General features: G+C 43.8%; 2 protein-coding genes and 1 long non-coding RNA gene across 10 annotated transcripts in view; 1 reads left to right on the top strand and 2 right to left on the bottom strand.

Moving 5' to 3' along the window:
• Positions 1-3,415, bottom strand: part of LOC146175052 (CUGBP Elav-like family member 1-A) — a 566,960-nt gene extending 563,545 nt beyond the window's left edge. Inside the window, exon 1 of one of the 5 annotated variants that reach the window (XM_084584452.1) lies at positions 3,266-3,415. The gene's annotated coding sequence lies outside the window, so the exon portion shown is untranslated. Of the gene's footprint in view, positions 1-2,517; positions 2,646-3,265 lie in introns of those variants that run through there. The other 4 variants (XM_084584454.1, XM_084584456.1, XM_084584453.1 and 1 more) reach the window with 4 other exon arrangements.
• LOC146175051 (uncharacterized) lies at positions 1,192-26,429 on the top strand. 3 transcript variants are annotated; one of them, XR_014702087.1, is made up of 4 exons: positions 1,192-1,422; positions 21,853-22,014; positions 22,202-22,357; positions 26,195-26,429. It is a non-coding gene; the product is annotated as an uncharacterized LOC146175051 (long non-coding RNA). The 3 variants fall into 3 exon arrangements; XR_014702089.1 differs by lacking the exon at positions 22,202-22,357; XR_014702088.1 differs by lacking the exons at positions 21,853-22,014; positions 22,202-22,357; positions 26,195-26,429 and adding an exon at positions 7,531-7,596.
• Positions 3,714-26,878, bottom strand: part of LOC146175050 (transportin-3-like) — an 88,775-nt gene continuing 65,610 nt past the window's right edge. Inside the window, exons 21-25 of one of the 2 annotated variants that reach the window (XM_084584434.1) lie at positions 25,590-25,684; positions 21,834-21,990; positions 13,428-13,664; positions 11,363-11,475; positions 3,714-7,736 (exon numbers count right to left, since the gene is read on the bottom strand). In XM_084584434.1, coding sequence (XP_084440560.1) covers positions 7,676-7,736; positions 11,363-11,475; positions 13,428-13,664; positions 21,834-21,990; positions 25,590-25,684 — 663 coding nt within the window. In that variant the 3' untranslated portion in view covers positions 3,714-7,675. The remainder of the gene's footprint in view (positions 7,737-11,362; positions 11,476-13,427; positions 13,665-21,833; positions 21,991-25,589; positions 25,685-26,878) is intronic. The other variant, XM_084584435.1, reaches the window with a different exon arrangement.

Below are 26,878 nucleotides of genomic sequence, written 5' to 3'. Positions count from 1 at the left end.
TGACGTGTGTAACTGATTTGACCCATGCACCATACTGTGCATCATGGCTGTGGTCATGCAGTTAATGAACCATGCCCTACAAGCACATCCGCACTGGCCCGGACCATAGTATGGCATGCAGCCACAATCCAAAAATGTGCACAAAAAACCATAAGCAAACAAATATACTAATACATCCGATAAAGGCGGAACTATCCTTAGCTAAAAATAAGAAACAGCTTGCCCTGAAAAATGAAACGGTAGGATCTAGCTCCAAAGCTGTCAATACGTAAAGCATGAACAAGCATGCTATGCAATATTGTACAAGGCATGCTTATTGCTGACCGCATTAAAAATTACTATAACTAAGAACCACATCGAAACAAAGACAAAGCATGATTTTATTGTGCATTAACCCTCGAGGTTTTTTTCCCTTTAGATTATCCTATTACACTGTAACAAAAATATTGCCTGGTACCGAAGACTTGGCTACATCAGTCATAGTTCAGATCCTGGTACTAGATATTGAAAATGAGATGCATGGGTGCAGAAATCAAGTTGAAAGTCACGCGCAGGCCAATCGGTAATGCATCCTCAGTACTAATATTATACCCAAAACAAAGAGGAGAAAAAAACAACTAGAAGACAGGCCCAAAACTTCCATGTCCCTCAGAATAAGAGAGAAATTTCCATGGTAAATTTATGTGCGAGTGTTTTATCTGTGGCACAGAGGATTACAAACTGCAGAGTATTATCACATCTGTATACCCCCGCTGCACTACAGTCTATATTCCTTTTTGAAAGAGCTGTGTAATCTTCGCCCAGCTGTCACCAAAGTTGAACTTTGACTTTTCATATATATCGAGTCAGTACCCACATGAAAGAGCCTTCTGACATTTTCATGCACGCCCATGCCACCTTTAAAATCTAAAACCTCTCACAATTTGTGCAAGGAAAACTTCCACCAACTCCCGAGCAGCATTAATTCATCAATACTCAAGTCCACGGAAGTAAGATCGATATTGATTCATTTCGCACCAGGTATGTGTAAGTGTTTACAGGTGAGCAACAAATAGAATTTCTTACTTTGACTTGTAATCAGCAACTTTTGTTAGGGAAGGAACACAACAAATGTACCAAGCATAAGCTGGCTGGTTAAGGATTGTATACTGGCAGCTTTGGGAAAGGTACAACATGCGGGAAAGAGTTAAACGTCGACGCGGCTGAGACGCATCTCCCGACTAAACAATGATGATTCAACTTCCACAGACTTCTGTCAGCGCTATCGCCTTTGAACGTGCGATCTCTTTCTCCACACTCGCACTAAGGCAAGAAGCTCGCAATTATGAACAAAAACCTCGACGCTTCGCTTCCATACACGTGACTGGCGGGAGACGTGTCAGGCATGCAACCAGGTCGGTGCTTTCAAGATCGACTTCGCAAGTAAGTCGGGCTATCTTTTTTTTTTTTTTTTTTTTTCTCATCACGCCTGACCTCGGCCCCATCAAGTGACCGTGGCATTCGAACCCGCGATGAACGAGGTGGTCGCGACTGCTTAACAAGGTTTCGCCATGCCCCATTCTGCTCTCCGCGCGCACCGCCGAAGGGCGCGTGATTCGCGATCAAGCACACACACACACCCACAGCGCTTCGCTTTCAAACGCGAAGCAGACGGTCTGCACGCGCAATTCGATACGAAAAACGAGGCACCACTACAACAACAGCAAAATACGCTAATCCGAAGGAACTACGCGCGTGACCACGACCCAGTCAGCGCGGAATCCGAACCGGCGAGTTCGTTTCTACAGATTCGCAAGATCCGACCGTGCGTGATCTATGGTCGCTTCTACGAGCAAGTTCGGACGTTCAAGACATCGTCGTAAGGGCGGCCACGGCAAAGGCGCTCGGTGACGTCTTCGAGGACCTCGTGCAAGCCGCGGACGGGGTCCATTAGCCTAAAATATGTGCAGTGTCCCGCAAACAACGCGGTTCACGCTCCACGGCCGCCCATATTTTTTCTTTCGCCTTTCCTCGACCCAGGCGCCTCCGCCGCCGACGACGATTCGACCGCAAAAACGCGCGGAGACTTCTGTTTCCCAGACGATTCCTTCACTTGGACGTAGTTCGCGATTAACGTTGATGCAACACCAACGACGACGACGAAGCGTGCTTGCCATTTAACCGGAATGCTTAGAGGGAGAGGTCAAGCAACTCGGCTAAGGCACCGGTTGCTACCAGCTAGCGCGTTTCGCTAGGGGGTGGCATTTTTTTTTTTTTTTTTCCGTTAACCGGGCAAAACGCATGATTCGCTCGGACTCCGTTGGGTTCATTCGCAAGTTGTCGCAGTAATCGCGCGAGAAGAGAAACAAAAACCGGCGCTCCCAGCCGAGGTTAGAAGGCGCAACTTTCTCAAATGGCATGCCATGCCGGCAGAGACCTTTAAACGTGCGGCGCCCGATGCGGCGTCGTCGTCGGTTCGGCGTGTTTCGCCGACCCGCATAGGTTAGCTATTAGAGAGATAGGTAAAAGGCACATTACCTACAGAGCACAAGGGACGCAGACAGACAACACACATAGACGCACAAACAAAACAACACTAGAAAAAACACCACGGACAACACCAAACAAAATGGCGTGGCGCAGGACTTTGCCGCTGGATGGCAGCACGGGAGCCCAAAACAAAATTAAAACAAAGCAAAGAGAACAGAAACGCTCGCGTTTCGCGCGATCGCGACGCTCCGAGCGAGCGATGCCGCCCTCAACAAGTGCTTCGCACTGCTTCCTTGTTCTTTTATGCAAAATGTAAACTAGAACTAAAACACGTTAAAAAATAACGAAATTGCGGTTTTAGAATCGCGTCAAATGTTACGCTTGGATATGCATATTGCTTGAGCAAGCGTGCCAAGCGCGCAAAAGCGAAATCGTAGGTCAAAAAAGAAAATAAACAATGCGTCGACGCAATCCGAATCTTGTGACTTCATCTCGGGCGACACTATTGCAGTGTTCGCTCGTGTAAAACTGTGAACACGCAGCAGAGCGTCGTGGATCGTGGGAAATGCTTGGCGATCGGCTCACGTCATCAGTCGATACCTGCGCAGTCGTCGGTCACGAAAACAGAACTTGAGAAGGTACGATAGCGGCTCTTATTTGCCATCAGCAAAAGCCACATGTGCGTGTGCGGAGAGCACACATACGCAAACGCGATAGCTCGGCGCTTGCCGCGTTGGCGCATCGGTGGCGTGTCTTAAGGAGTTGCGGAACGCGTTAACGAGCAACTGATACGTACCACATTTAAAAGACGCCAGGACACAGAGGGAAGGATTCCGGCACAACGGCGACACCAAAACAGCCACGAAAAGCAGACGATGGCACATAAACAGATACACGTGAAGCCGCATGCACGTATTCAACACATTGTTGAGTACTGCCTCAATCCGTGGTTTCGTAGATGGGCGTTTTCCCGCCACGAGAGTTTTAAAATCTAGTGGAATACACTAGCGTGGATTCGTCGCTAGAAAAAAGAAAAAGAAAGAAAAAGAAAATTGCTTGCGCGCCGATTAATGATGCGCAATGGTATTTGCGAGAAATTTAGCTGACCCACGAGTCCTGACGAGAGCAGGTTTAGGCCCACGCGCCTTTCTTAAAAGATCGTTCTTTCACAATAGTTAATTCATCACCGATAACGCCAGCTGCGCGCTGCGCGGCGTTTAAAGAAAAGACAAGACAAGTTTGCGTCATATACACTTTCTTTTTATAAAAACCACACTTCCACGAGGCGAGAAAACGCCCCAACATGAGCAGGCAGAATGTTCCATTTGTTTTCACCTTAAATGGTTCCGCGCATGATCTTTCACCATGGAAGGGAAAAAAAAGGGGAGGGGGGGGGGGGGGGGGGGGGGGCTCAACAGTATAAATAACGACGCAGACCGACTCGCCCCCCGAAACCACGCAATAACCAAAAACGACACGGCAAAGCGCAGATTCGTATATGCCGAGACTTCCTCCTTGAAATAACCCATTAAGAAAGCAGACTCCATGCCCGAAAATCCGAATGCAAATCGGCCGCGCCAAACAATATGAAACAAGCAGAAAGTTTCGAAGGATATATTTTTTTTTTGTTTTGCTTTTACTATCCCAGAATTTTTGGTTCCGTAAGTGCCTATAAGACTATTTTCTATTGTCTTCCAAATGTCATGCATTTCATGGTGCCACAGACAAAATAAAAAATAGATTTGCTCAAATTCTCTATGAGATAATGTATTAAGCACACCTTCAAGCTTCTGAAAGCACAGGAAGCACCAACTGCTTCAGCATGTTCAACAAGTTCATAGAAAAGCTTGGTGGCAATATTCACAGTATGATCAAACAATCCAAATGCAGCAGGTTAGCCACCCTCTCTCTCTGGTCACAGCATCCAGAAAGTATACACCTCAAAGTTGTAATCCTTAAAAACAACCAGTGTCTTTGCACTAAAAACGGATCACCTTTAAAAGGCTCTCGGCATTGTATGATCACTAGCTAGCTGCACAGTGCAATAATATACTGTGTGGGATTCTCGGTAGCAAAAGGTTTTCTACAGGTCACCACCTCACACAAGATTGCACAACAAGCATGAAAGAGCCGCTGTCCTTAAGAAAATGAGAGGCTCGGTGAGGTGTCGATGCTGCGTTTGGCTGTATCTAGAAAAGCATGCCAGCAGGCTAGTTAGACCATGAAAAGGAAGGACAAAATTGCCCTTATGCCTTTGATTTCGTTCTTATGCTTGAAAAGTTACATATACGTGTATGCGGGGTCGTCAGTTCAAACAACGCTTTTGTCTACGCCCTCCTGCACCATTTTTACCTTGCTTGGCTTGACAGAAGCAAATTATGCTAGGAGCTTGGACTCCAAGTAGCTGTCACACTCCACTCGCTATGATCAACACACAAAAGTACCCACCCAAAGAGAGACATACAACATTCACACCGCTGCTGATAGCAAAAATGCTTTCAACTGTCCATGCAGAATGCATGCAGCAAGCAAGCCGTCATTTGCAATTACGCACCACTTTGGTAGAATTCTTAAAGCTGTAATTTGTTCACTGTTGATAACAAGTAAAAACAAAGCGAAAATTACAATGAACACTGCACAAGTTGGCAAGTGGCATATGCAAGAAGCAAGAATGCCTCTGAATTTAACCATATATAATGAGCAGAGATTCGAGGAACAAAAAAGTAAAAAAATCCAGGGCAGAAATTTTTTAAAACAAGAACACCAAAGCATACAAAAGTGAGCAATATATATATATATTTTTTTTTTCACTTGTAATGTCATAACAGTGAATATGAATGATGAATGCTTCTTGCCCCAAGCCAATGTATAGCCCAAGATCAAGCTGCCTCCTGCAGCTAATGCCTCAAGCTACAAGCAATATTGTTCACCCATTTAACACCCAAAAGGGTGCATTTATTTCACCATGGTGTGAGTTTATCAGTCGGTCAGCGACATTGGTGCAGGAACATCTGAAATATGGGACAACACAGCTTGAAACCATCAAAACTTGCTCTCATCTCAACAAGTGCATAGAAGAAGGGATGTGCATTAAACACGAGATAAGTGTGCATGCTTACATCACTGGGGTGGTCACAGGCTCGGTGGAGCTCAAAGCATACTTTTTACTAGATAAAACCTCATGTTTTGTACACACGACTAATACTCCTGTACATACAGACTGGTCTGGGGCCACAAGAAATTCCTTGGTGGCTCTCAACAACATGTGGTATTTTTATCCATATTTTCTTAAACAACCACAACAAAATTGGAAGTAACCCAGCTTCTAAACCATTAATAAGTGCAAACTTCCACATAATTCTTCTCCAGGTGCTGTTTTCTACATTACAATATTTCCTAAAATACATATGCTAAGTCATCCGCACTTTCCAAAAGTATCATATACTTCAACTGACACTCATCCTTGAGTTTATATTATTTGTCAAGAAGGTATTATTAAATATGCAAAATTACTGACTATCAGTAAATATATTTTGCAGCACCAGCGAGGAAACAATTGAAAAATTTCAACAATTCCTCTTTGACTTAATGATCGTTAGTTTGAATCTGATCACTAAGAAAACTACACCACCTATACTACATCACTCAAATTAAGAAAACCACAACCTTCATGTCTTAGGTGATGAGCTTCTTTCTATACAAAAATCAATAAAGAGGTTGATCTTTTTTACACCAGTCTAGAACTAGTTGCCAAGATTTGCAGCGTGCTTGCAATAGGTTTGGCTGCAGTCATCAGCTAGGTTAGACTATCAGTCCAATGGCTGCTTTGGTAGTTGTACTGGTTGATAAAATTTGAATTCTACTATAACCTATAACTATGTAATAATTGGTCTTCACCATCAAACTGAAACAAATTTTGATCAGAAATGCACCTCAACAGGGAATGTCGCAATACCTAATTACAGCAAGACTAAATTTAACTGAGTCCAACCATTCAGCACCACGATAAGAAAGCACCCATACAGTGCTCAACATACAAAACTATTAAACTATCTCCTAACAATTATAACTGCTTTCATTTCAACAAGACTTTCGTTCAACCTCAACAGTGAGCTATGTCGTTTCTTGCCTAGTGGGCGTCAGCTTTTCGTCACTTCAACGATCCTTGCCAACTACAAGCAAAAAAAAGCATTCATAGAGCATTCCAGTCCAGTAAATCCAGCGCTGTTGACAGTATCATGGATTCAGAGACCTAACCTACTTAGCACAACCAGACAACTACAGTGATAGAAAAGATTTGAGATGCTATCAGTACAAAGTTCAGTTTGTTGCACATGACAACATTAATCACATGCAACAAAATAAAAAAATCAACAAAAAAGCTAACGATGCTTAGAGAATGTTGTCCTCAAACCACCGCAAACATTTGCGAAAGCGCAGAAGAGATATCCAGTACTTCTGGCATTCAGACCATCACTGCAAACAAGCAAGGACAACAAGGTTTAAATAGGGGGTAAAAAAAAGCCACATTTCACAGCAAAATAACTTCTAGTTGTTGATGTGCTTGAGCTAGGGTTTAATGTAGGGGGGGCTGTTTTATTTTGTGCAAACAAAGAACTTGCTTAACCATCTGAGCAAGCTCAGGCAAAGAAACAAATTGCTTTTTATGTCAGGGTTTAACAATGTGATACGGGAGATGTGGTGTTAAAATCTGCACCCAGAACCTGAGATGAAAATTAAAAAAATATAGACAAGTCAAAAGACACTGAAGATGGCCTCAGCTTAACCGTGAAAGAAGTGTCAGTAACAAAGCATTAATGTCAATCTCAGAGCCAACAAAATGAAAAAAAAAAAAAAGTGCTGGACTAGCCACCTCAACAGACACCAGTTTATATAGATAATCAGAGAATGACCTTAGTATGTCGAGACTGGGCTGCCAATTGCAACCGTGATAGCAACACATAACATGAGGAAAGAGTGAAAAAAAAAAATACATTACCAAGAATAATGTACACCAATACTATTTTGCACAGTCCATTAACAGTGCCTTCTTTTCTACAGCACGTTTGAATGCAGTTCACAGACACCATGACAAGTCATTGCTATAAAAAAAAAAAGAATGGAAAAGACCAGGTCACGAAAAATAAAACCACTCGGCAATGACAAGTAGATGGCGTCCAGGGAGATGTGATCTCTGAAGTGACAATCATCGGTAGAGCCTGGAGAAGTCCCGCAGGGATGTAGAAATGCTCCTAACATGCTCAGCACTGCAGAAGGAAGAAAAAAAAAAGAGAGAGAGAAATAAAGGAAAGCAGTGTCAGCAAACACTGTTAAGCCAAGCATATTTACTATTCTAACTACTCCACATAAAGTGCAGCCTCACTGAGGGTATGCCAGGAGGAGAGACAAAAAGGTAACAATCACATTTCTTGATTTTGCAAAGGCCTTTGAAAAGGTGCATCTCGGACTACTTCTCAACACTTACTGACGATTGCCACTTAACTGAAGTCACTTACGGAGTCCCCCAAGCTTCGGTATTAGGCGCACTTGTTTTTAATATAAATCAATGATCTGCCTAATTGTGTTTCTCCTAACATATACTTATATGCAGATGGCTGTGTTTTATATAGTACTCCAAAATTAACATAGAAGACTGCAAACGCTGTCTTCAGTCTGATCTGGATAACATCACCTTGCAGAGCAATAAGCTGCAAATGCAATTAAACCCTCGCAAGTGTGTTTTAATTAAAGTTTCCAGATGAAATAATACGTACTCCATCTGCCTACACCCTAGACAGTGCTGCGCTTGAACCCATAACATCTTTCTCAGACGTTTCCAGATGAAATAATACGTACTCCATCTGCCTACACCCTAGACAGTGCTGCGCTTGAACCCATAACATCTTACCCGTTCTCAGACGTGCTTCATCATAGCCTAGAAACTGCATGTCAAATTAATTATTAGCAATGCTAATAGTAAGTTAAGTTACCTACATCAAAAGTTAAGCAAAACCCTAGCCTCTTTAAAATTACTAGTTTACAAAGCACTTGTTCTTCCCAAATTCGAAAATGCTATCCCCATTTGCGATCCCATCACGACAACTTTCGCAATGCGTTAAAGCTTGTTCAGAAGAACGCACTTTTACCCTTTCTAATTACAGTTAAACCTCGTTACAAGAGCCACTCAAGAGAACCCAAAAAGATCTCTCTTGTAACCAAGGTCTCTTGTAACCAAAAATTCCTATCAACTCGTATGTGTGACAGTTTAGATTTCCTTATCTAAATTCTGTTCCGTATCAGTGCCTTGTTTTGTTGCAATATGTCAGGAACCACGGACTGCCTCCTTTTGACTGGGAAGTCAAAATGTCCTTATTGTTTCAGCCACTATCATCACATTCCTGTGGGACTGAAACAACAGGGACATCTTGACTCCTTAGTAAAGAGGAGGCACTCCTTCTTGGTTCCTGACATATTGCAACAAAACAGGACATTGATATGGAACAGAATTTAATTAAGGGAATCTAAACTGTCACACATATGAGTTGGTACGAGTCAGCTGCATTGCATGAGTGTACCTGGGTTAATTGTGTCTCTTATAAATAGTGAAAAAATTACTTTAGGGACCTGGAAAAGTCGCCCTTAGTAAGAGTGTCTCTTGTAACCATGTCTCTTGTATACATGTTGTTAACATGGCAAACATAGGAAAACCAACCAAACCATTTTCAAGTGTCTCTTATAGATGACCGTCTCTTGTAACCATGTCTCTTGTAACGAGATTTTACTATAACCTGACCGCAAGCTACAGCAATGAAACCTAGCCTCTCCTTACCTTCCTTAACCCAACATAGAAAATATTTGCGCTTATGCCTTTTCCTAAGCTTTATTATCACCAGTCTCTCACGAATCTCATCACTACACTCATCTATCGCTTGTTTTGTGTCGATCATCAACACAAGAATGGATCCATTTTTTGTCACTGGAACAAGTTTTTCATTCTTTTATTCCTTGCATGTCAGAAGATTATAACCACCTTCCTGCAGCTGGTTACGTCTGCGTAGCTGATTATGCAATTTATCAGCAGTCTGTCATAAGGCGCATTTCATGCGGCAACACATCTTTGTTATTCTTGCTTTGTTGTTTATTCCTTTCTTCAGAGCTGCTACTTTAGTCTTTTCTTTTTTTTCATGCGCACTATTTTCTCCCCTCTTTGAGTACTGCATTCTCTCAAAAATTGTCCATGTAGATTTGCCGCTTTTTACCTATTTTTATTTTTTGCTTCCCCACTGCCCTTGGCTTGGTTTGGTTTATGGGGTTTAATGTCCCAAAGCGATTCAGGCTACGAGAGATGCCGTAGTGGAGGGCTCCGGAAATTTCGACCACCTGGAATTCTTCAACGTGCACTGACATCTCATAGCACACGGGCGCCTTGCTTTTCGCCTCCGTCGAAAAATGGCCGCTGCGGTCAGGATTTGATCCCGCATCCTTAGGTAGTTTCCCCACTCCCTTCTATAATGCCGCGGAGCGCTTGAGAGTACGGAAAATAAATTAGCAGCGCAGGAGACATACATCTAAGAAAGCACAAAAAAAAGGAAAAAGGATTATAAACATCGCAGCTGCAAAGTGTAGAATGTAAACATTATTTGAAAGAACAAGAGCAAGTAAGGCCAGGAAGGGAGTTCAAATATTTGTACAAGAAAAAAAAACAATAAAACATCTGAACATGTCAGCATCACCACTGAAAGGTAAAATGGCAAAATTCCAGACAGCTTCTTAACGATGATGGCTAACAAAACTTTGCAACAGCTTCCTGGTGACTCGAACTGCAGAATGAGGAAAAAGAAGCCTGTCCAAAGTCAAACAGACATGAAGAAAGAAAAAAAAGAAAAATCTGTGGCTTCTAAGCCACTTGTGATTTCCCAAAATATGACCGCATTCATTCATGGGGCAACCAGCAAGTAATGATGCTAGTTAAGGGCTTGCACATTAACGGCCAGTCAAATTTTCCCTAAAAGTGACAGCATGAAATGCAGGAATCGACGCTGACACGCTCCTTTCATCTCCATGCAAAAGCAAGCTGCTTTGCTTCTGTAGCGAACACAATTATCGGAGACATTAAATGCCCGAGTCCACTTTTAAAATGGAAGCTCAATGATAACGACTAACGACTACTATAAGGAGGTGACTGCAAGGGAAATGAAAGAGGACGAAAATCCCAAAATGAGAGGAATTCATTTTTTGACGTGCATTCTGCTAACTAACACATTTAGACAAAAGACATCAGTTCAAGCCAGCTTCAGAATATGCAAAAGAACAGCTAGGTTATTCAAGATTGCTTCAAAACCAATTATAGGATAAAAACAAAAAACAAAACTGACAAACAAACATTTATGCTACGCAGTGCTGTGAAACAACCAAGCTAAGGCTTCTATGCTGTGCCGCGTTGAGTCTCACCACAGCCCCTCATCCTTTCCGGCTAACGCACTGTGTTTAAAGTACGAGCCCTCACCCTTCACTCCCACCCTTAACACACGCCCCGCCGTAGTGATGCAGTGATTAAGCTGCCCAACTGCTGTGGGTTCAAACCCGATCGCCGGCAGCTACGTCTCGATGGAGGCGAAATGGAGTGGGGCCTGTGTGCTGTGCGATGTCAGTGCACGTTAAAGAACCCCGGGTGGTCGAAATTACTTTGGAGTCCTCCAGACTACGGTGCTCTAGCCCGAGTCGCTACAGAACCCTGAAGCCTACAAACCAAACCAAACCTAAACACACTGCTTTCCCTGTTAAACCCACCACCTCCTACAGCTCTTGCTGTTCAGACGTCTACGCCAACATCATTCCCAGTGGACAGCCATTGCTGTAAGGGTCACAGCCACAGGGTGTTGTGAGCACGTACCTGGTGACCGTGGAGAGGAACTCTTCCATCTGAGCGGGCGTTGCATTGACAGCACCACCACTGCTGTGTGTGGGCAGCAGCTTGAGGGAATTTTCCAGCCACGTCGTAAGGGCCTGCAGCAATGATGTCAAAATGCAGACAGGAACCCACACAAGCCCTTGACATTTCGTCGAAGCTCATAAACACATAGACAATGGATGGCTGCAACAGAATACGAAAAGAAGGGAATCGCTTTCATTTATTAATTTTACATCTAATTATTAAAACTTATTAATATACTATTAAATATTTAAAAGTAATTTTTTATGACCTAAAGAACAAGGGAAGGGGACCTGTGAGCTGGTCTCCCTCCTTCTCATCCCTTATGGGAATGAAAGCATGGAATGGAATGATGACTTATAAGCAGGAGTGTACAGTAAATCACTTCTAAGCAGATTTCCGTACATAAAATTCCACGGGTGTCCAAAAGGGATATATTACTTTATTACTTTAAATAATACTTTATTACTGCAAATGTTCAGATGAAGTGGCATTTGTGCGGAGATTCCACAGTATGTCAAAATTTCTTATGCTGTGGCCAAAAATTCTTTTGAATTCGGCCCAGTCCGAACTGCAGCTGCTGCAAGGAAGCTGCCAAAGTTTTGGCTTTTGTGCAGCAACTTCTGAGCTCATCTACATGCTGCCTCAGAAAAGGCAGATTACACTGGTCCCAGAAAAAAAGATGTACTGCGGCCACATTCCGTCAAGCGTCGTTTTTGCCGTACGGGCACTGCACTAAGCGTATAACATTTAAAAACATTTGAAGCTGGGGGAGAATTTTTTTCAGAATATCTACCTCAAAAGTGAGGTCAAATTTAACACACTGCAGATCACACTGGAACCGCCCAAAATCACCCCTTCAATGAGTGCACAATTAACTGAACAGACCATATCATCAGCTAAGACTCTGTAATGATAACGCAGACCCAGTTTCTTCTACCTTCGCGGTTAACTCTATGAAGGCAAGAGATAGCGATGCATCATTGCCAGTAACCGTATCTGGCTATGATATCCCTCAAATGTGTCACACATGAAAAGCGTGCATAGCGGAACGAAGGGGCTGGAATGGCAACTGCAGAAAGTGGGTGAAGAGAGCGAATATTTAGTGACGCTTGTAACCTAATAGCGCTTTTACATCTCGACCACAAAATCAAATGATGCTAAAATGATGCAAAATCAAATAATGATGCTGAAAAACCATTCGACCTAACGTGAATCAATTAAAGCAGCGCTGAATAACAGTGCCATTAGTGGTGCAGTGGTTAGGGTGCTAGAATCGAATGCCGGCCGCGGCAACCGGTTTTCGATGGAGGCCAAAAGTAAGGCGCTTGTGTACTGTGCGATGTCAGTGCATGTTAAAGAAGCCCAGGTGGTGTAAATTTGCGGAGCCCTCCACTACGGCGTCCCTCATAGCCCGAGTTCGCTTTAGGATGTTAAAAGGCCCCTGAAATGCTACTTGTAGTACTAAATTTTAATCCAAACAATCCATAGAGGTAATCATTCCGAGTATTTGAGCCAAATTTGAAAACATTCTGTGGAGCCAATAATTTAAATGCATTTTTTAAAAAGTGCTCCTAGCGACCGCTCGCAACCCGATTGGGGCGACTAATCTCTGCACGGAAAACCTCCCCACTGACATCAGTAGGATTATCGGGTGCACCCGCTCATTGCACGCGCCCAAGTGATGTGGGCAGGACGAGGCTTGAGGGTGGGGTGCCGTCGCGATGTGTTTTTCTTCCTCTTGTTGCGCACTGGCAAGGTTTGAGTTGAGAAGGGAGAGGAGGTGTATCATGTTCGATTCCCCATATGTTCGGTGCTAGTAAAGCTAACTTAAAACTCTTTGCACTGGGGAAAGGATTGATGGGATATCTATAGCTCGTGTACATTTTATAATTTTAGCAAATCCTCATGGGCACTTTAAACTCCATAAACCAAAACAAAGCAGTGCTGTTAGTTGAGAGAGGCCTACAAATGCAAAGGAGGAGTAGCTTATCCAGGTCTTCGCAAAAAGACGAGGCAGGCGTACCTGTCGGTCAAACTCGATCATCTCGTAGAGCACCTCGGCCACTTCGTGGACCAGGGATGTGGGCAGGCAGAAGATGGACGACTGCACCAGGGTGGTCACCATCGTCTGGCCTTGGCTCGCCAGAAGGGCACCGACCAGAGACTGGCGCTCCGCAAAGTCTGCTGCCTCCTGCACACCCATTTGATCCAAGTCACTCTCACCTGGATTAGTCGGCAGGTATGGGGACTGGGGGAACGTCTGCAATTGGCACAACCAAAGAACTTCTTGAAGGGCCTCGGAGACGGTTTTGCAAGTGTCAGTAAGGCATTGTGTAAAACAAAAGCCACCAAGTGGTCATAGTGCATGCAAATCTTAAGAAGCAAACCAATGCTCTATAAATAATTTTTTTTAAATTCCCCATCCTGTGCCTTGTGGCAACTTCTCTTGCACAAATCCTGCCTGCCATGTGATGTCATGTGGCCCACATGATGTCATCAATGAGCAGCTGTCATTTGTTGCCAAAAACCTCAAAAAAGTTCATACTGAACCAGCCAGGGAAGATGGCGACATGGCAGTTTGGCACGTTTGTATGGCTTGATTAAAAAAGAGCTTTATTTGCCCTAACAGCGCACCTGCCAACTCGGTCACCTGGTCTGGTGATGTTACACAACCTACAGACCAATCAGCACTAAGCCATGTCACCAGACATGGTGACATCATCAATGTCTTGACCAATCAAAAACAAATCTTATTAAGGCGGAGCCTCTTCCAAGCGCACACCCCTGTGAGAGCCGGGCGCCAGGCCGGGGGACGCTTGTATCCATTTTTACCGGTGGGTGTCCGGCGGCGGGTTTCGAACGAACCACCACCCACAGCCGAGACGGACGCCCTAACCACTAGGCCACGAGCCTTTAATGACTCATCGTTGTTGACAGAAGGTTGTCAGCTGAGGTGTCACGCTTTCGAGAGCGAGAGTTTTAAATAAATTAATAAACCTTGTCTCCATCAGAAATCAAACCTCCATTCCTTGGATCCACTGCCTAGCCCTTCAACTAACTATGCCATGCCCCGGATTGTGAAACATTAATCATAATTCCCCTTTTCTACCGTGAGGAGTTAAATCTCGTTACAAGAGACACTGTTACAAGAGACACTAGGTTATAAGAGACATTTGAAAATGGTTTGGTTAGTTTTCGTATGCCTCCATGTTAAAAACATTGCATACAAGAGACATGGTTACATGAGACACTCTGTTACTAAGGGCAAATTTTTCAAGTACCTAGAGTTACTTTTTCACTATTTAGAAGAGACACAACCCAGGTGTGCTCTTGCAATGCAGATGAAGCGTATCAACTCATAAATGATGCACTTCAGATTCCCTCAGCTAAATTCTGTTCCATATCAGCATCCTTTTTATTGCAATACCTCAGGAACTGAGAAGGTGCGCTTCCCCATGATCGGAAAGTCAAAACGACCCCTCTATTTCAGCCACTGGCATCGCATTACTGTCACCTACGAAGCAAATCAAAATATGTGAATTACATCCAGCATTTTTAACTCATCACTGTTAAAATTTGATCACAAGATGAAAGCTCAGAATCCTGATGTCTTTCTCTTTGTGGACAATGCTTCTTGCAGCACCAAAGTTCTCGTGCTCAAAGCCACCAAAGTTATTTTACAGTTATTTTTCCCCTCCAAACTCCACACCCTACCTTCAACCAATAGACAAGGACATTATGCGCTCTGTCAGTTGCTGTAGAAAACAAGGCTGGTAGAACGCCTGTTGCTCGACAGGCAGCAAGACTGTACAATAGTAATTGATGCGAAGTTTGCTTTTGCTGTCCAGGTGATTTCAGGTGTCTGGGATGGCCTGAGAAGTGAAGCTGTGAAGAACTGTTTTAGACAAGCAGACTTTAAATGTGGTGACATGATGTAAGAGGGCTCATATATGGATACTGTAGAAAGCTTCCTTGAAGCGAGCATCCAAGAGACTGCTGAGGTAGTACCATATTCTTTTGAGGAATTCGTATCTGCAGATGTGGATCTTGTGTGCTCCCGAAGTGCTGCAATGCTAGCGCAAGTAAATGACACATGTGCCATAGAGGATGACTACAAGGGCATTTTAGAGGAAAGGTGTCAGCATCTGAAGAAGGCTTGCAAAGTGAAGTGCTTTACCTCCGGAATTCGGGAAGAAATACTCTGCACTCACGAAAATACATACTAGTGTGAATAACTTCTTTAAGCTTTCCTGAACAATTTCCTGTTAATGCCTGTGAATGCATTTATATGCTGATGTGCAGTAAACTGATTAATACAGTGCTTTTAGAATTTTTGGTTACAAAAGACCTTGCTTACAGGAGGTCTTTTTCGGGTCCCTTGAGTGTCTCTTGTAACGAGGTTTTACTAGTCTTTCCTTTCCTGCAAACGAATTATAGAGTGCCGGTCAACTTTGATGCCTTCAATAAAATGCTGGTTGTGTTCAACAAGGGGCGCGCGATGTACCGTCACAACAGGTCATGACGTCACCAGGCGATTCATGCATATAAGAAGCTGACCCCGCCGGGCGTCCGATCCAGGCGTCCGTGCAAGGCCTTTCATTTGCTGCTTCCTCGAATACCGCACCGCATAGCAAACAGAAGCAGACCCAGATGTCTAGGAGGCGTTTGTACAGCAGGCATCAGCAGCGTTTGAAATTGATTTACAGGATATAAAAGCCGCAGTATCTGTGACAATGGACACATGTACCATGCTGTAAAGGAAGGGAGGAAGGTGAGAGTGAAAGAAGAGAGGGAGATGGAGGTGCCCTAGTGGAGAGCTACGATCCACCGCGCTATAATGGCTTTCGCCTCATCGCACTTTAGTGGCCCAAAGTGCCTTTTAGAATTTTTTATTAACCATATTGGATTTTTCCACGGTGAGGCTTCCAATGCTTTTCCAATAGATTTTACAGCCTGTAATGTTTCTTTTTTTTCTCCTCAGTCTGGTATATATGAGCTGACAAAAAGAGAATGGAAGAGGGCTGTTTTTAACTGCCTAGGTCACTGACAATTCTAACATATATAAAGAAATAGAAACATCTCTGGCTGTACATTACCCAACTTTATTATTATAATTTTGGACGAATGATGCGCAACGCAATAACCTATCTTTCTTGCTTCCCTTAACTTGGACGCAAGCTGTTTTGGGGCACTGCTCGTTCCTAATGAAGATGCTGCTTTTGTTAATGATTGAGTACAGAACCCTTATAACGAAACAAAGATAAAAACGGAATATAGATGCCACCACAAGAAGCTGTACTTGGAAGCTTTGATGACAGCAATGTATTCTTTCACTTTTTTTTATTTTTCTAAGGCTAGGTCACCCTGCCATCTACTTTCAAAGTATGACCATCATGACTTTGCATCATGACTTCGAATCGAGCAGCAGGAAAAAAATGCATCCAATCGATGCTTTTGCAAATGTTTTTTGGAAGCCTATGCAACAGTAAAAAAAGCAAAGAACATGAACTAAGCGAGGGACATGGCTGCTATGTAATGAAAGCTACAGGGAAGTTTATGACCAAAAGCATTTCAAGAAATTGCTTTCCTATGGTTTTGTGTTTGAAGAAAGCTGAATATGATAGTCTCTGCCGACACCGCTATCAAATTAAAGTTTCAAGTGCCCCTTCTTTGTGAAGATAGTTTAGCAAGGGAGTCCCTGAGATAAGGTACAAAGATAAACAGACTATGCATCTATGCACTTGGTGACAGTTTTTCTTGGACGCGCAGGGGATCCTACAGGGACAGAGTGTCCACAATTGTGTCACTCTGCCAAATAGCTTGGCAAAGTGATACAATTGCAGAGTGACACACAGAGTACACTCGGTCACTGCGCACTGGGTGCACTGCTTCTTGCGCGGTCCTTGCAAGCCGTTGCAGGGGCAGGTGGTGACATCTGTGGCTACCATAAAAAACCGAGTATAATATGAGGTCTTTCACCTCACCTTATCATGTCAAATTTCTGCCACATATTATACACGGATCAGAATAAATTTAAGTCCAAATTCACAGTTCCAGTCTTGCTATTATTCAGCGCTATCAGCACCAGGATTCCAGCGAGGGGAGGTTCCATCTAGCGGCGGCGTCAGTTGAATGTTTCTATGGTTTCAATTTCCCCACGCTGACCTTGCAGTCCTCGCAACAACGACATGACAACGATGCTCGCGACGCAGACACGACCGGAAGCAAGCTGATCACCCCTCGCATGAGAAATGCGGGATATCGAATGCAGTTAGAGGTACCGAAGAAGAGTTTCCGCGGAAAGATGCCACTAGCAAGGCACTCAACCGGCAATACACAGGCCATTCTGCGTCCAAGCTGGAAGCGGCATACTGGTTTACAACATCGGGAGGATCATGTGGCTTCCGCGACTGCCGAGGTGGATTTGAGCTGCTCTTCTCACGACGCATGAAATTCCCTGATGAAACGTGCTGGCATGAGAAGGGGAGCACCGGCATATGCGTGGCGCTATTCGTGACGCCTGGCGCGGGGGGCATTGGACACAAAAGCACTGAGCCCGTACACCTCGCGGAACAACTGCGAAATAGAGTGCAAACAAATACATTTGTTAGTCTTTCTTCACTCGCATTATATGCACAGGAGAATTTTTTTCCCAGTTTTCGCTATTGCAAAGTCACACCTCGTATTTTATGCAAATCTACATTACACATGGGTTTTTATGGCAATAAGGTGCACCTAGCGAGTTTGTTATGAAAGAAAAAATGCTTTTTTCCATGACTCTAAATGTGAAAAGTTGTCAGCTGGGTTAGAAATATGCTAATAAGCAATGAACGTTGATAATATACTAAGTTTTAGAAGAATACTCATAACTGAAATAAGGAACTATGTTTTGTTGCACAGCAACAGGGTTCCTGTACTGGCCCCAAAGCTTCCACACAGCTGATAAAGGAAGTTTTGCATAAGTACAAAATTCTCAGCATAAAAACAAAACCCTTCACAATCACCCAATGGTGAAGGGAAAACCATCTCAAATAGATAATTGGTATGCCACGAATTATAGGTTGTTCTCTTTTCACTGCACATGCTTCTGTGTTTCAAGGAACTCATTTTATATTCGCACATATTTTTAAGCATTCTAATGGAGCATGTACAACTGAGAGCAAAATAAACCAAAGTTTGTTTTTTTAATACTTTGGCAGAATGTACGGCAGTTTTCATACAGTGCAGCATATTATCATTTGCATAGAAATTGCGGCGCAAAAGCCAAGAAATTAAAGGGCGTGGTGTGGCTTTTGACATGAGCTTTTGTTTTGTTTGATGGATTAACATATAATTTTTCGGAACGCTAGTATAATTCCCCTAAGCTAAGCGCGCTAGTATAATTCCCCTAAGCTAAGCGGACAAAACTTTGGAATTATATATCTAAGGGCCTTTTGTATTGTTTCTTTTTTTTTCTCTCTCTCTCTTCAACACATTATGGAAACGCCTGTAGACTCAACAATATGCAGCAGAAGGCTGGCTCAAACTTCACTAATTTTTGAATGTAAGCTGCCTGTCATAAAGACCTTACCAGTTTCGCCTTTTCCCCTCATAGAAAATTTTTGGCCGAAATTTTTTTGGCTGTAGTTACCAGAGACATACTACATACAATGCGTGCCAAATATCCCAGGAAGAACTAACAATTCATCAAACTCGAAAACAGGCTGCGAAAGCATTTCACACGGCTCAGAGTGTGAACCACAAAAAAAAAAAAAGAAAAACAAAACAGTCGTGTAGAAAAGCGCCTCCACAAGGTGAGCAACAGCCCAGAAATGCAGTTTGAGAAAACGCCAATTCAATGTCGGCCATCCTGTTTACTTATGTGGAGTGGTCATTTGCACCATCAATTAAGCCACTCTCCGCAAGCACGCTTCCAATCATGCTCACGCAGACCAGTAGGCCATTGCTCATTTGCTGACATTTCCTGTCGACAACTGTTTTTTCGGATCCTCAACGGGCCGTGAAAAAGTTCAAGAGCGCAAGAGCGGTGAAGAACGTACACGGCAAATCGAGGGTCAGCGTAAGAAAGACACCGAAAGGGAGGAACCAGGAAATTTCTGGGTGCAGCGGAAGTGCCACCGCAGTCGGGAAAACAGCAACATGTGGTTGCAATAAATTCTGCTGAACGTGAACAGAGAGGCCGGTAAAAGCGTAAGAAAGAAATGACAGGAAGAAAGACAAGTGCCTACAGTGGTGGTGGGAACTGAAGTTTTTTTTCTCAAAGCGCAATGTGTGTTCCATGAAGCCGTTAACGCTTTTCAGTGAGAGTTAAGACACTCTCACAAAGTAGAGCGACAAAAGAAAGGCGACGTACGAACACACAACCGGGACCGGGCGTCCCGTCCTGGACGCGCTTCCCTCCCATGCTCCAGGTTTTTGTCCCTGTTGCGCTGCCGAACTGCCAAACTTTGCACACTAGGCGGTCCGTATGTCAGCTTCGCTTTGAGTCAACGATGCGGCCTTGACAAAGTCTGCGCTCTTCGTAGTCGACTAGCCGTCATTCTAAACTGTACTTCAGCTTGCAGTGTTTGTTTTTAGGAACACATAAAAACGGCGCCAAGAAGATGGGTGGGATGTTCTATAGCCCTCTGCATAGCAGCTTGCCAACTTGACTCCCTTGCTTCCTTACAGAAACAGTACAAGGCAAAAAAAGAAAGAATCAGAAGAACGGAAAGGCAGAAAGGTTAACTAGACAAAAAAGTGCACAGCATCAGGAGCCTGTAACCCTCAACTTGAGTCTGGCTTTTGGCATGGCGGGAGTTAAACGCAAAAGAACAGAGCTGAACGTAGGCGCGAAGAAATCTGTGAATACAAGCGGCAAGAGCCATCTCAGTCAATCCAAGCAGCGAGGGACTAGTATCCACAGCTCAGCTGTTTCCTTGCCTCAGGGGAATCTCAAGCAGCTACTTAGCGTCTACTTTGCTCAGTGAAGGGGCCATTTTGGAAGTGGCGGTGAGTAGAGAATCAGACGCTGATTCATCGCCCAGTGAGGAGTTCGTGCTCGAAAGCTCGACCAACACAAAGCCCAATATCACGGGTGTCATGGTAAGCGAGTCGCTTCAGACTGCACTACAATTTTTCGAAGACAACAACGACAAGGGTAATGCACTCAAAATTGCCGGTGTTCTGTGAAACTTTGAGTCCAGCAAGTGCACACCGTTATGTACAAAAGCAGTCGTTAATTACAATTCTTTTTTCTCAATAAAATCCTTTTTGTTTTTATTCATGACTCGTTATTATGGATGACTCGCTTTATGGATAGTTTCGGTCGGAAACCAAAGTGTCCATATTAACGAGGCACGACTGTACACTGACTTTATAAGGTATGTCCTCGGGCCGGGAAAACGTCCAAATAATCAACCATGTCCGAAACATTCGGTGTCCGAAAAATCAGTTGTAACAACCACCAGTACAACAATCAATGCTGCACCATCGATTCCACCATAAATGGTAGTGCTCAGGGTAGTCCTGCCACTGCATGGACGTATGAAGGAACATGGAAGAGACTGTCACAATGGCGAATGTGCACCATACTTAAAGAAAAAAAAAAAAGCACCTAAAGATTGAGCAGGTGCAGCAGTTTCCAGTTATGAAAGGCGATAATGGTGGCAGCGACTTCTCTCTCTGTCTCACAATCGTTCCAATCACCAAACAATCACCGCACTGCTTTGCAACGCCTTCAAGAGTTGGAGCACACTGTCAGCTCCCTTCAACAATACTAAACAATGGCCGTGCCAATGCAAGCAGATGCCGCCACTCCACAGCAGCCTTGCAAAATGTTAGCTAACGACTCCCTTTCTCTTCCTCCTCCTGTGTACACTGATGCATCAGTACTTGGTACACAGCCATTTTGCCAACTGCATTTCTAAATGGAATAAGTTGCTGGCTGAATTTGTGAGTGCTCCTCGGGATGTATTTTTAAGACTAATTAATGATCTGCGATTCAGCTTTCTTCCAAACCATGACTGTAGGCTGAATGTACTTCTTTTTTTTTTTTTCCCCCATCAATCTTGATGCATTACTCCTTTGTCATCCCTACTTTCTGTGTGATTTTATTCTAATTCTCTAGCCATTTCCCGGCTATAATGCTTTGGCGCTGCAGGGTGTACTGTAAATAAATAAATAAAAAAAAATCTTATACACTGCAACAGCTAAACTCGCATGCTTACAAGGGTTTTCAAACCTGCATACTACTACTGGTTCACTTTTACAAGTTTCTCACATCTGTTACTTGTGGCAAGCTGGAATGTGCATAGCATGCCTTGAAAATTTGCCCTCTCTGCCCTATTTTTTTTTTCTTTCATGGCATAATCCAGGCGTCCTTTCCTCCTCCGCCTCCTCCTTTTACATGCCCTTAATCATCTAACCTCTCAGCAGAGGGGTGGCTCACCTTCTTTCCCCGTCCACAGTGCACCAGGTCGCAGAGGAACTTCATGACGGATGTGTTGGCTTCCCGGTGGTCCAGGGGACAGGCAGCCAGGGCACACTGGATGATGCCCGACAAGGCCGGGTTCTTCAGGAACACCACGGGCATACGCTGAATGAACCTGTACCAGGGAAGGAAAACTATTGTAAGGCACCGATGCATGAAAAGTATGCCCCACTCCTGATGCTAATGTTGGTGGGCCAAATGAAAGGGCTAAATTTTTCATGACACCCGCCTCTGAGTTCTATCTTCAACCTAAGTCAATTTTATAAGCAAACAGAAATGAGCCAGAAGATCACTTCTATTTACCTACTTCTACCCTTTACCTGCAGCTAACCCCACCACCGTGGTGCAGTGGTTAAGATGCCCGACTACTGTGCCAGAGTACCCGGGTTCGATCCCGACAGCTAGCGGCTGCGTTTCAATGAAGACGAAATGGAGAGGCGTCCATGTGCTGTGCGATGTCAGCGCACGTTAAAGATCCCCAGGTGGTCAAAATTACTCCGTAGCCCTCCACTACGGCTCCTCTTTCTCTCTTTCCACTTTCGCTCCCACCTTCCCTTGCGGCACGGTTGAGGTGTCCACAGAGGAAGTGTGACAGATACTGCACCATACCTTTACAGTGAACCAATTATTACTCTTCATAGCCTGCACTGAGATTAGCAACCATCACATAATGGCAGACGGGAAGTAAAAAAACAATAACTTCCTGAATGTGCTCGTCCAAGTGGTATTAGTGAATTTGACACTGAGACATCATAGCAGACCCTTACCACGCAATACTGCTAATGTTACTTCACTTCCCTTGCCCCGGCCTTATTGATGCTATTCCCACTAGGTAATCTGCTCCTTGCTTATGGAGGCTTTGTAACGAGACAAAGCATGTCAGAGGGTATATACACTAGACATGTATGAATATTGAACTTTCGGTTCCGAAGTGAATACAAATGATAAAAATTTGGTGCACATCAAAACAAACAGTACAGTTTCATTAATTTGACCTTGAAGGGACCAGAAAAATCTGAATCAATCAGAAGTTTGAATTATCAAATGGCACCAAAAAAATGTCCAAAACCATTTGCATCGCACAAATTTTATCTAGTGAATATATTGTTACGGGCGAAAGTTTGCTGCCACGGACGAAGAGTTATTTATTAGCGACCGTGGCGGCCAGTTTACCGCCGACGTCGTGGAGGAGATGATGCATTTATGTGATGTCATTTCCTCCATTCATCGCCTTATCATCCCCAGTCTAACTGAATGACCCACCGTGAGATCAGTAACATGCTCTCCATGTACATTGATGCAAATCACAAGAACTGGGACAGCGTCCTACTATTCATTACCTACGCTTTCAACACTACCCATAGTGAGACCACTTGCACTGGCCCATTCTTCTGCTCTACGCTCGCCACCCACGATATACCTTGGACACCATCCTCCCGTTTACAGCCACTAGTGATGAAGATCCCTCGGTAGCCCAGACGGTCTGCTTGCTAAAGATGCCCGCCGGCTTGCTCGCCTTCGCATCATAGCCTCAGGATTACTCGAGAGCACAATACGATGCACACCACCATCACATTATTTACCAGCCTAGAGATCTGGTCTTGCTACGGCGGCCCATCAAGAAGCAGGGCCTGTCACAAAAGCTGCTGTGCCACTACGATGGGCCATTTGTCGTCCTTGCTCAACTTAGCGAGGTCAATTATCACATCGCTCGCTTCACGATCACGCGACACATTTTAAGTCGCCCAACATGCTTCGGCTTCGTAGGGCGAAGTGTGACGCCCAGAAGGGAAGAAGCAAGGGAAGATGAGGATGACGAAGAAGCGGCTTGTGTCGGCACTCGCAAGTGGACACAGATGGGTTTTTGATGTGAGAAGAAATTTCAGGTGGTGGAAGGTGGAGTCGCACTTAGATGTCCACCCAAAAGCTACATCTTTATGAAGAAGGCTTGTCAGGGGGGTGTGCGATGTCCGCAAAGCAGTGGATAAAACGGTGGAAGTATGAACCCCAAGAAACTATGGGTGGCTTGAAAAAGATGGCCGCTGCTGTCTTTGGGGGACCAGGTCTGAGGCTGTCTTTATCGACGAAATGTCCGAGAACTAGCGCTTGGCGAGCTCCAAAATGGCACTTCTTAGAGTTCAGCACAAAGCCAATTTTGCGCATACAGTCCAGCAAAAGAGCTTAACAGTCATTGTGCTCGCTGAACGTCTTTCCAAAAATTACGACACTGTCCAAGTAACACATGCACACCTCCAATTTAAACCGCAGAGTATTGCGTCCGTGAATTGTTCGAAGGTGGCGGGTGCATTACAGAGGCATCACAATATATGTACAATTACTGTCTGCACCTTCCGAAGTGAGATTGACGCTTTTTCCTGTGTATGCGTGGGTATCCCTGTTCCATGCAAATGAGGCTTGAGGAGGCTTATTTCTGCTGCGATTTGGGAGAGCTGGTAGTATTGATTTATAGGGAAAGTAGTGGTATTGACTCATAGTCAGTGTTTTTCTGGAAAGGAAAGCATTTAAAGATCGTTTTCTTCCAGTAAAATACAGGTTCGTGTCAACACTTGTGTGTGTTGTGTCTTTCTTCATGCATCCCATTTTCCCACGCTGTTTCTCGTTGCAAATTTCTGTGATTGCTGGCTGCATGGATCAATGCAACACCCTTTCTAAATGAACCGGTGTGAGCCTGTCACATTCAAATTAACAAGTGTGTGACACTGTGAACTTGCACGGAGACCAGCTGGGACCACATTCTTAGTTTGAATTTTCCGAATTTATGTATTAACGGGGTTCGAAGAAACAGGATTTCACTGCAAGGAGTTCAAACTAAAATTAATGCTTTCCACAAAACATCACCACGAGAAGAAAAAAAGATGCTGGAAACAGTTTTCACCTGTCAATAGCAAAACTTGACATTAAAGCCCACCAGGCAATAAAAAAGGGAGCGGGAATCATGTATATGTGTAGAAGTGAACCTTGTTTTGAAGACTAATAATTTGACTGCATTTATTTGAATAACAACTGCATTAAATGAAGAAAAATAAGCCTAACAACACAGTTTGACCTAGTGCTCGCATGACAAATGACCTTACTGAATGCCATGATAAGATACCACCTTACTGGAAAAGTGATACTGGTGGTCAATTTTTCCATGCATTTTTCTCCTCCTATGTGGTCTAAGGTACACAACTCCTAGACTAACCAATAAAAAAACTGAGAGTGAACCTGGAATAAGCAAACGCACGCAGGAGCTTCAATGGTTGTCAATTATAAAGTCTAGCATTATCGCACGAGCATTTGTGACACTTTGGCAGTCGCTTCTACGAGGGAAGAGCAACTTACATGAGACGCGTCACGAGCATTGTGACGTGGAAACGTCACAACGCTCTACTGAAAGTTTAAATGAGCCAAAAATTTGCAAATACTGAATGTTTAAAAGGTTCGAACAGTTAAAATAACAAAAGCGCAGTGCAGACCTAAACAAATATCAAAGGCTATTTGCTAACAGTGCCTAGCTATACAAATTTTGCCCTATTCGCACAACCTTACTGTATACGATGCCAGCACAACACCAATGCACCTCTGCGGTCCACAACAAATGAAACACTCGCTTTCCTGCACAAATAACAAAGCAGATGGGACTCAAAACAGAGTAACAAAGAAGAGGAGCAGGAGGAGGAAGAGAGCTAGTGAGAGAGAGAGACGGCAAACCTTGTGCATAGCCGGAACAGATCATCCACGGTGTCCGGGTGGTTACGAAGAGCGTCTGCATTCGCTAGCTGCCTAAAGGCAGGCCCACAGAAGGCCTGCAGCCACAAGGAGAAAAACAAAGAACAAAGTGATTCCCACTGGCAAATTGCAATATAGAGTAATTCGGAGCATAAATATTTTTAATTTGGAGCACGTTGGAGGAGAGGAACACTGGCTTCTGGCTTAAGAGCAGCCTGAAGGACTGAAGTATCTGAATCGAAGCACACTTTGAAGCGTGATTCTCTTCTCTTGGTAGGAAAACATCAGTGAGATGAGAACAGTTGATTAATTACTCATAAGGGGTTTTATGACACATTTAGATGACAATAGTGCTATATCATTAAGTCTATCATTATTGCTACAGAATCACACCTGAAAGGTCAAATATTCTTTATAAGCTGACAAGCTTTACCCTCAATAATTAAAAAGAAGACAAGGCCAAGAAATACCTCACGCAATGTTTGCTTGATAGTGACATGCTTTCCATGGCACAGCAGCTCAAATATGCTGATGTGCGGTTTTCCACTTTGCTCTGTAAACCTTATGCTTTACTACATCTCTTCCAGGTCAAAACGTCTGCAATCGTTAATCTATGCCAGACAGTTCTGCAATATTTTATGCACACTTCTGCCTCCCTCGTGCTGAAGCAACTTCATCAGACTTGGTCACCTCCACGACCTTTCCGAGCCAGCCAAGCGAGAGTCGATTAAAGCCTTGCACACGCAATGTGCTGTACACACATAAATCGTCATACATGCATCCACGGTAGACCAAGGTGAGGAAGATGAGTAAACAAAGTCAAAGGAAATCGTTGTTCGGTTTCTTCTGACCATATCTCATATGTGACACAACCTTTGATCAGTTGACTCATACTACGCATAGTTAGCTGGTCAGTCATAACCACATCACTGAAAATTCAATTCTAAAGTATGAAAAGCTTGAGGACACCAATAAGCCTCCATCTCGATATGTACGCTGCTGATGTTCAAGCGAGAGAGAAAAGGTTAGTCGCTCGAAACACGTGACAAAACTTCACAGTGGTTGGTAAGCGATCACACCAGCAATTGCAATGGTACAGTAATGTTTGTTTATCATGAGCAGGCTTCAGCTAACGTTAATATATTTTGAAAGCACATCAACCAAGGTGGTATCTCCCTCAACTGCTGCCGCACGTGCTGCACAATTTAAGAGCAGTAAGTAATTTAACGTAATCCTTCGAATTTTCATCACAATGGCACACCTCTCCATGT

Source organism: Amblyomma maculatum, chromosome 11 (assembly GCF_055883805.1).
Source record: "Amblyomma maculatum isolate TAMU_Amacu chromosome 11, ASM5588380v1, whole genome shotgun sequence".
NCBI lineage: Eukaryota > Metazoa > Arthropoda > Arachnida > Ixodida > Ixodidae > Amblyomma > Amblyomma maculatum.
This window is presented reverse-complemented; position numbering and strand designations above follow the sequence as displayed.